The sequence below is a fragment of the Dipodomys ordii genome, unplaced genomic scaffold (genome assembly GCF_000151885.1).
Source record: "Dipodomys ordii isolate 6190 unplaced genomic scaffold, Dord_2.0 Scaffold15, whole genome shotgun sequence".
Taxonomy (NCBI): Eukaryota; Metazoa; Chordata; class Mammalia; order Rodentia; family Heteromyidae; genus Dipodomys; species Dipodomys ordii.
In genome coordinates, this window is record NW_012267231.1 from 16,127,545 (window position 1) to 16,140,238 (window position 12,694).

Sequence of the window (12,694 nt, forward strand, 5' to 3'; positions counted from 1 at the left end):
CGGGCCGACCCGCGGCGAGGACCGTGCGCCCCGGAAACGCTTCCCCGCCGCGGGCCGGATGTGCGCGCCAGCCCGGGCGGGACTTTTGACTCCGCTGGCGGACCCTTCACCTTGCGTGGCACTTGTGTTTTCCTTCGGAGGCTGATGTCCTGCTCGTAAAATGCACATGCACACGCTAGCCCTGGCATTTCTTCTTTCCGGCCGTGGGGCTTGAACTCTGGGCCTGGGCGCCGCCCCTCAGCTCAAGGCGAGCGCTCCGCCACTTTGAGCCACGGCGCCACTTCAGGTCTTCTGCTGGTTAATTGGAGATAGTCTCTCGGACTTGGCTGCCCACCGCGATCCGCAGGGCGGCGTGAGCTACCAGCCCCACTTTTATCGTTGCATGAGGCTGGAAGTTACGAGCCTGACAGCTGCTGCTGACACCAGCAGGCAGGGCGGGCGCCTGTGGCTGGTGCCGTGGTGGTGGTGGTCAAGCCAACATGGTGTTTGTGGAGGGAGCAGAGTGGAATAGGGAAATTGTATTCCCCTAAAATACACGCCAACCATTCTCCAGCATCAGCCTTGCTAGGCCGCATCCGTGTCCACAGAGCGCCTGCTCCACTGCTACAAGAAAAGCCCAGGGCTGAGTTATGTGCAATCCTAACACTCAGGACCCAGGTTTCAAGGTCAGCCTCAGCAAGTTTCTGAGTGTCTGCCTTGTGTTTGTGGAGATCCAGCAGCCAAAAAACGTTTTTCTTTGTGGTGGTGTTGGGGATTTTTAAGTAAATTTTTACCAAAGCACCCAAGCAAAACTACAACTAGGTGATGGTTGCTCAGAAAATACACACCTGAGTGCTGTGAAGGGCTAGTCAATCTTTTCTCATAAAAGCCCTAGTCATTAATATTTAAGTCTGTGTAAAAGTTTTAGAAGTGTGCGTGTGTGTATACACATTTCCTTAGCAACTGCAAATAGTATCAAACTCCACTTACACAGCACACACTTTAGTCATACTTCTTTCGGTTACTGGTTTGGCATTTACCTTAGTCACCCTTAGTGCCAATAGGATAAGAATACATAGATAGAAATCAGTAAATTGTCAATCGCTTGACAACCCAAATATAAAATATTTGTAAATACTTGAAGGGGGGGGGAGCATACTAAAGCTATTTAGTATTATGAAGTAGCAGCAGCGGAGAGATCACCGAGGCCAGCACCTTGCCTTACTCTCGTGAGGACAAGGGACTGAAGATTGAGTATTCCTTAAGAACCAAGCTTTATTTATTTACAAAAAAAAGAAAAAGAAAAAAAAAGAAAAAAAGTCGGGGCAAAGGGGAAGACAAGTTTTACACAAAAGTACTACAATGGTTAAGTCCCTTTGGTAGAAAGTGTAATAAATGCCTTGTACACCTGTCGTAGCACTAAACCTGAAGCCACACAGCACCACGGTACACAAGGAGCTACAGCAGTTATGCTAGCACATCAAAGCAGAGTTCTTTTAATAAAAAATTGACAATATGTACATTATTTACAAAAGAAAACCCAAGTTAAAATTGTGTGTGTGTATGTGTGTGTGTGTGAGAGAGAGAGAGAGAGAGAGAGAGAAAGCTGGTGGATGGACTAGGGCGGACTAGTAAAGAAGCAGGTACAAAACAGTTCCACGGGAGCTAGAAAGGACGACGGAGTTGTACGTGTTGAGAACCGGAAGAGGGGAGTGGGGTGGGCGGACACCAGACCCACACGACGACCCATCCGGAAGCCACGCTGGGAGCCCACACGAAACCCAATGGCTTATCTTAGATGTGCTCGTGACCAGAAAATGAAACAAAACACCAGGTCCGGTGTCTCTCCTGTCTGGGGAGAGAGTAGAGGCCGGCAGCGGTGCCGCGCTCCCGGTGCGTCCGCCTGAGCAGCACCCCGCTCCTTCCTGAAGGTAGGGCGGTGGAGACGCTGGTGGTTCCCTGCTGGTGTGGGCAAGCACGCTGTGGGGTTGTGCGCTTGCCTGGGCTTCCTTCCCTTCTGGGTAGCTCCGGCTGTCAGGCGCCCCGTTCCTATCGGTATCCCCCTCGGTGCCTGCAGGCCCAGTGAGGCTGGAAGCACCCTTGCTTGCAGCCTGGCCTGTGCCTCGGGCTCCTCGGGCCCGGGTTAGGGCGCCTTGAACGCGGGGCCGTACTTCACGCGGTACTTGTTGATGCTGACGAAGTGCAGGGTCTCCGTGTCGCAGGTGGTGGTGCAGGGCACCAGGCCCTCCAGCCCCTCGCCCATGAGCCACTTGGTGGTCTCCGCTGCCATCTCACGAGGTACATGCTCCTTGGTCCATTTGTCCACCCAGGCCTGGAACCGCTGGTGCAGACGCTTGCTCACACGCTCGTGGGACTGCAAAACAGAAATTGGGGATGCCACACGAATGGAAGCCACCACTGCTTCTGCAGCGAGGAAGCTGTGGCTCAGCTCTTACTATCGCTGGTTTAAAAATTTTTAAAGGGGGGTGGGGGTGGGGAGACAGGCGCCAGTGGCTCACGCATGTCATCCTTAGCTACTCAGGAGGCTGAGATCTGAGGATCTCGGTTCAAAGCCAGCCCAGGCATAGTTTTAGCTGAGGAGCTCAGGGGCAGCACTTTGGCTGAGTTCAAGCCCCGGGACCCCCCAAAAAAGTGGGGTGTGGAGGGGGAGAGGGAGACACAGTTCAAAAAGAATCATTACCTGACTCATTTAACCATAACCCCTCTCTACATCAATTCTACAATAACAAAAATAAGCCTTAAGAAGGCCGCGGGGGTTGTCTGCCCTCTGAAGGAAGATGGAAACCCTCTGCCCTCCACCCCGCAAGACATGCCAAAGCGGCCAGCTGTGCAGGAGGTGCAGTGTGCGTGAAAGTGAGGAGGCGTGTGAGGAGTGTGCGGTGGGGGGCGGCGCGGCTCACCTGGTGCGCGCGCAGCAGCGCGGTGCGGCGGTACATGTAGTCCTCGGACTTGATGACATACACCATCTTGTACGAGTTGAGCTTGAACCTGCACTCCAGCTTGTCCAGGCTGTCCACGCTCTCCGCCGGCTTCTTGCTGTTCCCCTCCTTGCCCTCCTTCTCCTGCTGCTCCCGCCCGCGCTGGCACTTCCGGATCCGCCGCAGGTTCCTGGGAGGCAGAGGGCCGGGGGACAGTCACCCCGGTGCCCCGCCTCGGCCTCCAGGGAGGCCACACCACGGAGGCGGCAGCCCTGCCCACCCGCCGCGGCTTCCCCACCAGAGCCCGGAATAACCTCGAACCAGGGACCCCTTCTACCTGCGCTGGGATGATGAACCAACTCAAACCTGTGGGACCCTTTTCTTTGTTGGTCATGGGGCCTGAACTCTGGGCCTGGGCACTGTCCTTAAGCTCTTCAGCTCAAGGCTAGCGCTCTACCACCTAAGCCGCAGGGCTACTTCCGGTTTTCTGGTGGTTTATTGGAGATAAGAGTCTTGGGCATTCCTGTCCAGTGACAGTGACAGGCTTCTATTACCTAAAGTTAATCAAGGCAGCTACATGCACAAGTGCCACACTAAAACGAAGGAGCGCTTTGGGGCACTGTCAGGGGCAGGTGCCTCCGAGGTGAGAATCTGGTTTTAGGATTCTAATTCCCAAGAGGCCACTAATGTGAAAATGAATTTCTGCCAACTCAAGTTTCCATTCCTTAACCTTGTACTATTAAAAGGAAGAGATCTCTTTGTATGGGGCGGTTCTCTTTTTGTTGTTCATGGGGCTTGAACTCTGCACCTGAACTCTGTCCCTCAGCTCTTCAGCTCAAGGCCAGGGCTCTACCACTTGAGCCACATCGCCACTTCTGGGTTTCAGAGTGGCTTATTGGAGATTAGCTAGGATTACTGGTATAAGCCACCGCACCCAGCTGCAGTTCTCTTTTTATTGGCCTGCATGAGGGCTTGAAATCAGGGCTGCAGTCTTACGTGGCTCGAGCCCCACCTCCCATGCAACTTCTCTGCTGGTTAACTGGAGGTATAGAGTCTCTTGAACTTGCTATCCAAGCTAGCCTCAAACCACCCAAGACCTTAACCAGGGTCACAGGCACGCACCACTAGTGGCAGCCGAGGTGGTTGGCCTGAATCCTGCACAATGGTAATGAGTGACTGGACCTCTCTGTGGACACCACTGTCCCTGTCCTCATGAGGACTGAGCCTAATGAATTCATTTATGCATAGGTTCTTGGAGTATCCCAGGTTGGCCTGGAACTATAGTATACAAAGCTGGCTTTAAATTTGTGATCCTTTTGCCTCTACCTCTTGAGTGCTGGGATTAAACTACCACCATTCAGTTACTCTTTATTTTCTACTTCTGAAACATGATTTATGTTTCTTTGCCAGTCTTGGGGCTTGAACTCAGGGCCTGGGCACTGTTCCTGAGCTTCTTTTTTTTTTTCTTGGTTGGTTGTGGGGCTTGAGCTCTGTGCTTGGGTGCTATCCTGTATTCTTCAGCTTAAGGCGAGCACTCTACCAATTGAGCCACAGCACCACCTCTGGTTTTCTAGTGGCTAATTGGAGGTAGGAGTCTCAGGACTTTTCTGTCCGGGCTGGCTTTGAACCACGATCCTCAGATCTCAGCCTCCTGAGTAGCCAGGATGACAGGCGTGAGCCACTGGCGCCCAGCTTCCTGAGCTTCTTTTGCTAGTGCTCTCCACAGTGCTACATCCAGCCTTTTCTGTTTATGTGGTACTGAGGAATCAAACCCAGGGATACAAGCTCTCTATTACTAAGCCACATTCCCAGCCCCTGAAACATTTTATACTCAGAGGAGGAGCAAATGTAACAGGACACAGGGAGTATCCTAGCAGCTCTGTAACTGCCCTGGGCCACCGTGCATGTGATCGTGAGGTCGTGAAGTGCATTCTACCACCTCGAATCACCAGGGAATGGGTATGCTGAAAACCATACACATGCAATGTGGCTTCTCCTAACACTTGCTGTTATCTGAGTCTGGGATTTTCACACAGGAAGGCTGTTTCCATGACCAGCACGGGCAAAGCCCTCACAGCCTCTAATGAGTCTTCCCAGAGGCAGCGCCTCGCCTGTGCGTGGAGGAGCTGAGGGAGTCCTGTCCGTGGAGGAAGGGGTGAGGGCATTCTGTGCATGGAGGAGGAGCTGAGGGAGTCCTGTCCGTGGAGGAAGGGGTGAGGGCATTCCGTGCGTGGAGGAGGAGCTGAGGGAGTCCTGTCCGTGGAAGAGGGGGTGAGGGCATTCCATGCATGGAGGAGGAGCTGAGGGAGTCCTGTCCGTGGAGGAAGGGGTGAGGGCATTCCGTGCGTGGAGGAGGAGCTGAGGGAGTCCTGTCCGTGGAGGAAGGGGTGAGGGCATTCCGTGCATGGAGGAGGAGCTGAGGGAGTCCTGTCCGTGGAAGAAGGGGTGAGGGCATTCCGTGCGTGGAGGAGGAGGAGGAGGGTGTTCCATGCGTGGAAGAGCAGGAGGTAAGAGCGTTGTCCCGTGCGTGGAGGACTCCTGGCCTGGAAGCTTCTCTTTGGCTTCCTCCCCTTTCCCTTTGCTGATCTGCTCTGGTGCCTCAGCTGTAACAGCTCCTCACTATGAACATGACTAGATGCTGACTACTTGAGGCAGTCCAGAAACCCTGGCGGTCCTTCCTCCTGAGGAGGGATGCCCCGCCAGGCTCTGGGCACGCTCAATATAAGCATGCAGAGAGCAATGGCTGGCGTCAGCACTCCCAAGTCTGCATTCATGGATGCCCCACCGTGCACACTAAGCATACTCACCTGGGGAGAAACACTGGTTTCTGGGCCAGATGTTCCCGGAGCTCAGGAGAGGTAGTGTCGGAGTTCATGTAGCGCTCTACGTAGTCTGACCAGCGCTAGGAAGAGACATGCAACATGGAAGTGCAGGAAAAGCACAGAACCTACGCCTCATCCACATCACGCAGTCTAATTCTATGACCATCATACAATTCGATTCTTTGATTAAAATCTCCAGAATTGCAAGCAGGTGCTTGTGGCTCATGCCTGTAATCCTAGTGACTTGGGAATCTGAGATCTGAGGATCAAGGTTAGAAACCAACCCATGTGCCAAAATCCAATATATCAGCAGAAAACAAAAAAAAAAAAAAAAAAAAAAGAAAAAGAAGAGGCGTGGAGTCATGAGTCAAGTGGCAAAGCGACAGGCATGAGAAAAAAAATTCACGTAAGAGCACAAAGGCCTGTACGTAAGCCCCAGTACTGGTACCAAAGAAAAAATTCCAACATCAAAGTAAGTCAGATGCGTTTGGTGGCACACGCCTATAGGCCCAGCACTTAAGGGGCAGAGCCACGAGAGAAAGACTGTCTCTCAGGGGAGTTTCATCCCCACCATGGCAAAAGGGTCAGCAAGTCTTGTTCCCCAATAAAACGTTGGCTACTTAGTATTAAAAACAGATTTTAAAATTCTATCAGCTACAGGCTGGCTAACGACTAGCTCGAGATGGATATCAGAAGTCGGTAGAAACTGGCTCACTGACAAAAATTTACCTACGTGTTTTTTTTTTTTTTTGGGTCCGGTCGTGGGGCCTGAACTCTCAGCCTGGGCGCTTTCCCTCAGCTCTTCAGCTCAAGGCGAGCGCTCTACCACTTGAGCCACAGCGCCACTTTCCCTACGTGAGGTTTTAAAGGAAATGTACATAGGGAGACTATGTCTGCAATCAGTATCTTGCACACCAGCCCGGACTTAGGTGGGCAGCTCCAGGGTTCAAGCGCCTGCCTGGCAAGTGCCAGCCCTGAGTTCAGACCCCAGTGCCACCCCAAATCTGCATTTCTGGTACCTCTTGGGGAGGGTGGAAGAAAAATTTCACAACCAGAAGCCAATATTTTCCTGTTATAATCTTCAACCACACAGCGTGTGCCTGCACGTCTGTCACCTTGCTGGCCAGCCAAACACCTGTGTCATGGCCTGCTCGATCAGGTCTCAATTCCTGGCTGCTCGACAACCAGTGAGAACAGAGCACCACGTGGACTGGACACTGCGCCGCCAGAGGGGCCCTGGGTACCCCGTGCTATTTCCTGTGCAGGAAAGCTGCCAACCATGGTATTTCCTCAGTGGAGAGGAACAGAGAACTGGGCACCCCTTCCTTCTCTAAAGCTGAGGATCCCGACTCTCACCATGCCCAACACATCTAAGTCCCCTTGAGAACAGGGCTGCCTGGCAGACTCAGGCAGCAACACTTCCTGGCATGGGGTGGTGGGGGTGGGAGATACTTGCCCATACCTCAGCCTCCACAGGGTCATCTGAATTCTCCTCCTCTGTGTCCAGAAGCTCAATAGTCAGCTGAACCTGGCCTTGACTTTGAATGAACATAAGCTGTAAATGAGAAGCCAGAGTGTAAAAAACAGAACCTCCAGGACAAATAAGCTTTCCCAAGCTATGGAGGCAATGAGTTACAGGATTTTGTGTAGGTGCCGGGTGCTGGTGGCTCACACTTGTAATCCTAGCTACTCAGGAGGCTGAGATCAGAGGATTGCAGTTTGAAGCCAGCTTGGGCAGGAAAATCTGCCATGATGGTGGGGCTTGAACTCTGGGCCTGAGCGCTGTCCCTCAGCTCTTCAATTCAAGGCTAGTGCTTTACCACTTGAGCTAGAGTGCCACTTCCAGATTTCTGGTGGTTTTTATTGGAGATAAGAGTTTCATGGACTTTCCTATCCATGCTGGCTTTGAACTGCGATCCTCAGATCTCAGCCTCCTGAGTAGCTAGGATTATAGGTGTGAGCCACCAGTGCATGGCTTTCTGTGAGACTCTTAACTCCAATTAACTGTCAGAAAACTGGAAGTGGCATTGTGGCTCAAGTGGTAGAGTGCTAGCCTTGAGCTTCAGCTCAGGAACAGTGCCCAGGTCCTCAGTTCCAATTATTTGCTTTTATAATCAGCTAGAACAGTGGTCAAATATTGGAAACAACCAGTGCCCAACCTGATAGGCATTTATTCTATGAAATGAAATTTCAGGGACAGCACCGAGGCCCCAAGTTCAAGGTCCATGACTGACAATACAAAAGAAAAAAAAGGCTAGGCGCCGGTGGCTCACGCCTGTAATCCTAGCTACTTAGGAGGCTGAGATCTGGGGATCGAGGTTCAAAGCCAGCCTGGGCAGGAAAGTCCGTGAAACTCTTATCTCCAATAAACCACTAGGAAACCGGAAGTGGCGCTATAGCTCAAGGCTCTTGCCTTGAGCTGAAGAGCTGAGGGACAGCGCCCAGGCCCAGAGTTCAAGCCCCACGACTGACAAAAAAAAAAAAAAGGGCTGGGAAGATGGCTCAGTAGTAGAGTGCTTGCCTTGCATGCATGAGGCCTTGGATTCAATTCCTCAGCACCACATAAGTAGGAAAAAACCAGAAGTGGCGCTGTGCCTCAAGTGGTAGAACGCTAGCCTTGAGCTCAAGAGCTGAGGGACAGTGCCCAGGCCCAGAGTTCAGGCCCCATGACCAACACCACGCACCACCACCACCACCAACAGAATAAATACAGTCAGGCATGTTAGTCCATAGCAGGAATCTCATCTCAGACTCTGGAAAGATGAGACAAAGGGTCTCATGTCTGAGGCCAGCTTGGGCTACATCACAAAAGACATCACACACAAAAAAAGAAGAAAATGAAAAACCAATTTAGCATAAAACATGTGAGAGCAGCCAGGGACATTGCTAATTGAGCAAAATAAGTTACAGTACATTTTGTTCAGGATGAGGTCCACTGATCATTTTCTGGGATAAATTTTTTTTTTTATTGGTCCGGTTGTGGGGCCTGAACTCTGTCCCTCAGCTCTTCAGCTCAAGGCTAGCGCTCTACCACTTGAGCCACAGCGCCACTTCTGGCTTTTTTCTTTTTGCTTATGTGGTGCTGAGGAATCGAACCCAGGGCCTCAGACATGCAAGGCACGTGCTCTACCACTGAGCCATCTTCCCAGCCCCAAAGATTATTGCCAAGTTTTTTTTTTTTTTGGTCGGTCGTGGGGCTTGAACTCTGGGCCTGGGCGCTGTCCCTCAGCTCTTCAGCTTAAGGCGAGCGCTCTACCACTTGAGCCACTTCCTTTCTGGGATAAATTTTGAGTGATTTTTTTGGTTGTCCATTTTCTACTTTATGTTAAGCATGACAATAGATTTTATTGCCTAAGTTTTTCAACAATATTTACAAAGCAATAATTTATACTACGTAAAATCTTCAAAGCAAAAAACTACAAAGCTGAATACAAAAAATATATAGTAACTGATGTTATGTGTGTGTGTCCCAGTCCTGGGGCTTGAACCCAGGACCTGGATACTGTCCTTAAGCTTATCTTGTTCAAGGCAAGTGCTCTACCACTTGAGCCACAACACCACTTCCACCTTTTTAGTAGTTAATTGGAGATAAGAATCTCACAGACTTTCCTGCCCAGGCTGGTTTCAAACGGTGATCTGCAGAGCTCAGGCTCCTGAGTAGCTAGGATTCCAGCTGTGAGCCAACGGCACCTGGCCACTTCAGTAGTCTCGGTAATGCCTCCGCCAGGAACTCCTGAGGAGCTCCAGGACGGAAAGCATGTGCTTGGCAGAGCCTAATAACTGTGCCCTCCCCAGCAAGGTCTTGGTCACTTGAGTGGCTCTTACCTTAAAGCAGTTCTCCTCAGACATGAGCTGCTCCGCTTTCCGCTGGTACGTGGACTCCAGCAGGCTCCGTGCGCTCTGTGAGCTCAGCTGCCCTCCAGTAGCCCCGTTATTGTTTTCTGCCAGGTAAAGGTCCGTCACCTGCACGCAGATCTCATCGCTGACAATGTGCTGCAGCTGCAATGACACAGGCCACACTCCCGTGAGACCCACGCCAGCGTGACACCAGAGGGAGAGACTACGGACAGGAAGTGCCACGCGTGAGCTGCCCATGGGAGGGACAAGGCAAAGGCTTGTCACAGGAGCGCTACTCCCCCATCGGTTCATCTTCAAGACAGCATATCCAATGACGGGGAGCCCATCTTCAAGCATTCTTCTTGCCATCTCCCCAGTGCTGGGGGTCTAACCTAGGGCCCTGCAGTAACAATTCAATGACCACAAAGTCGAACCTTCAAGAGATGCTGTTCTCAAAGATTATAGGCTATTTCTTAAATAGAAAATAAAATTGTGGCACTGAACATGAAATGTGACAGATTCTAGCTCACTCTACCAGTGAGCTACATCATCTTCAGCCTGCTAGGTTTTTTTCTCCCCTAGCTCCAGGGTTTGAATTCAGGGCCATGGGCTTGCTTGGCTACCATGTGAACTATGCCTCTAAGCCTGCCCTGCTAAGTATTTCTGGAGTCATGGACTTTTCTGTTACAGCTGACTTTGAACCATAATTCTCAACTCTCCGTCTTCTGATTAGCTAGGATGTTAGACATGAACCATTAGTGCCAGGTTGATTATTTCTATGTTGAAATAAAAATTCCAAGCCAGGCAGAGTGGCAAACGATTACATGACTATAACCCTAGCTTCTCAGGAGCAGGATTGTGGTATGAGGTAGCTTGGGCAAAAATTCATTGAGACCTAATGTCAACCATGTCTGCACATGGGGGGGTATGTCTGTCATCCTAGCTACTCAGTATGATTAAATAAGTAAGTACTTAATAGCTCAACATGAAGGAGCTGGTGGTATGGCTCAGGTGTCCAAAACAAGAGGCCCTGAGTTTAAAAGAAGGAAAAAAATTATGAACCACCAGAAAATGTGAAGTGGCACTATGGCTCAAAGTAGTAGAGCACTGGCCTCAAGCAAAAAAGAGCTTAGGGACAGTGCCTAGGCCCCGAGTTCAAGCCCTACAACTGTCGGAAAAACAAAACAAAATGTAAAAATCAAGTAAGAAAGCAAAAAGTAGCAGGTGGCTCATGTCTGTAATTCTACCTTCAAAGGAGGCCAAGAGGTATGAGGTCTGTGGTTTAAAACAAGCCAGGGCAGGAAAGTTTTGGAGACTCTTTTTTTTTTTTTTGTCGGTCGTGGGGCTTGAACTTTGGGCCTGGGCGCTGTCCCTCAGCTCTTCAGCTCAAGGCGAGCGCTCTACCACTTGAGCTACAGCGCCACTTCCGGTTTTCTGGTGGTTTATTGGAGATAGGAGTCTCACGGTCTCTCCTGCCAGGGCTGGCTTTGAACGATCCTCAGATCTCAGCCTCCTGAGTAGCTAGGATTACAGGCGTGAGCCACCAGCGCCCGGCTAGTTTTGGAGACTCTTATCTCCAGTTACCCACCAAAAAGCCAGAAGTAGGAACTGGTGCACACATACAAACACACAAAGCAAAGCGTCAAGTGTCACTATCAATTCATCTATATTAAATTTCTTTTTTTTTTTTGATCGGTCGTGGGGCTTGAACTCTAGGCCTGGGCGCTGTCCCTCAGTTTTTCAGCTCTACCACTTGAGCTACAGCGCCACTTCCAATATATTAAATTTCTTGTAACCACTAAGCTACCTATTTTTAGGAAGTGACATTCTTTTTGAGGTGTAGCCATGACAACTACTATTTTTTCACATTAAACAGTCTTAAATGACAATGTAGGTATCTGTAGATAACTGGACAAGGCAAATTCAGAAAGGCGAGTGACGGGAGCTGGATGGGAGCTGGCATCTGTGGGGCTACACCATTCACAAAACACTGCCTGCTAACAGCAGAACCCATGGTGTGCTCGCCCTCTGACAGTATTCGCACAGGGCAACACGAGGAATCCAGAGGCATGTCTGGTCACAGTGCCAGTGGGGGAGGGCAATGCCGGATCTCACAGGGATGGTGAGGCCTGGGGGAGATGCGGCAGGTCCAGCCACGAAGAACTGAGGACAAAGAGGCAACGCAGGAGAATAGGGGTCGCCCAGTGGTCCTCACTGCGCAGCCATGCTATGAATCCTGGACTCACACACTGTCTGCTATACCCTGAAAATTCATCTCCCTAAAACCAGTCTGGAAAAGATCCATCTGTGGCCTGACCTACACAGCAGTTCTCCATCCAGTCAGCAAGGAGCTTGGGGCAACGTCATGTGGGAAGACGGAAGATTCTGAGAAGGATGTCTGGGCGTATGCACGGGGAGGAGAGCGATGGAAGATGGGTGACACTGACCAGAAGTGCCATAACCTGATTTTTGGAATTGTAACCTCTTTATATACTTAGTAGTAAAACAAATAGTAACAAAACAAATAGTGCTAACTAAAATGGACTAACTGCACCTACTGTTTCAAAGCTTAATCTATTAAAAGTATCTACCAGGGCTGGGAAGGTGGCTCAGTGGTAGAGCGCTTGCCTTGCATGCCTGAGGCCCTGGTTTCGATTCCTCAGCACCACATAAGCAGAAAAAGCTGGAAGTGGTGCTGTGGCCCAGAGTTCAGGCCCCACAACTGACCAAAAAAAAAAAAAAAGTATCTACCAGTCTCATTGCTCCCTTTCATTTAAGGGGGGACTGGCACTGGGGCTAAACTCAGGGCCTTGTGTTCTTACTCAGCTTGCTCACAGCTGGTACTCTACCATTTGAGCCATACCTCTAGTAGCACTTTGGAAAGACTTTTCTGCCCACTGGCTTTGAACCTTGATCCTCCAGATCTTAACTTCCTGAGCAACTATGATTACTGGCATAAGTGGGCAGCTGATGGCTTTTCCTGGTTCTCTTTGAAGCTGCTGAGATGGTGGACTGACACATTCTGTTCCTACCTCCAGCCACAGCAGCAGAAAGCCGCACAGGGCAAGTGGACTCTGTGCTTAATGTAAATGAAGCCAGCTGTTATCCAATAGTGAA

The 12,694-nt window shown here is 50.7% G+C and overlaps 3 protein-coding genes across 4 annotated transcripts in view; 1 reads left to right on the forward strand and 2 right to left on the reverse strand.

Annotated features, from left to right (window-relative positions):
• Window positions 1-575, reverse strand: part of Man2c1 (mannosidase, alpha, class 2C, member 1) — a 12,920-nt gene extending 12,345 nt beyond the window's left edge. The window contains exon 1 of the mRNA XM_013011936.1: window positions 544-575. Coding sequence (XP_012867390.1) covers window positions 544-575 — 32 coding nt within the window. The remainder of the gene's footprint in view (window positions 1-543) is intronic.
• Neil1 (nei-like DNA glycosylase 1) overlaps window positions 1-1,551 on the forward strand; it is a 17,898-nt gene extending 16,347 nt beyond the window's left edge. For both annotated transcript variants that reach the window (XM_013012049.1, XM_013012050.1), the window contains exon 10: window positions 1,532-1,551. The gene's annotated coding sequence lies outside the window, so the exon portion shown is untranslated. The remainder of the gene's footprint in view (window positions 1-1,531) is intronic.
• The window catches only part of Sin3a (SIN3 transcription regulator family member A), a 47,881-nt gene continuing 36,423 nt past the window's right edge, over window positions 1,237-12,694 (reverse strand). The window contains exons 17-21 of the mRNA XM_013012048.1: window positions 9,566-9,739; window positions 7,203-7,295; window positions 5,726-5,820; window positions 2,901-3,108; window positions 1,237-2,353 (exon numbers count right to left, since the gene is read on the reverse strand). Of these exons, the coding sequence (XP_012867502.1) occupies window positions 2,123-2,353; window positions 2,901-3,108; window positions 5,726-5,820; window positions 7,203-7,295; window positions 9,566-9,739 (801 nt within the window). The 3' untranslated portion in view covers window positions 1,237-2,122. The remainder of the gene's footprint in view (window positions 2,354-2,900; window positions 3,109-5,725; window positions 5,821-7,202; window positions 7,296-9,565; window positions 9,740-12,694) is intronic.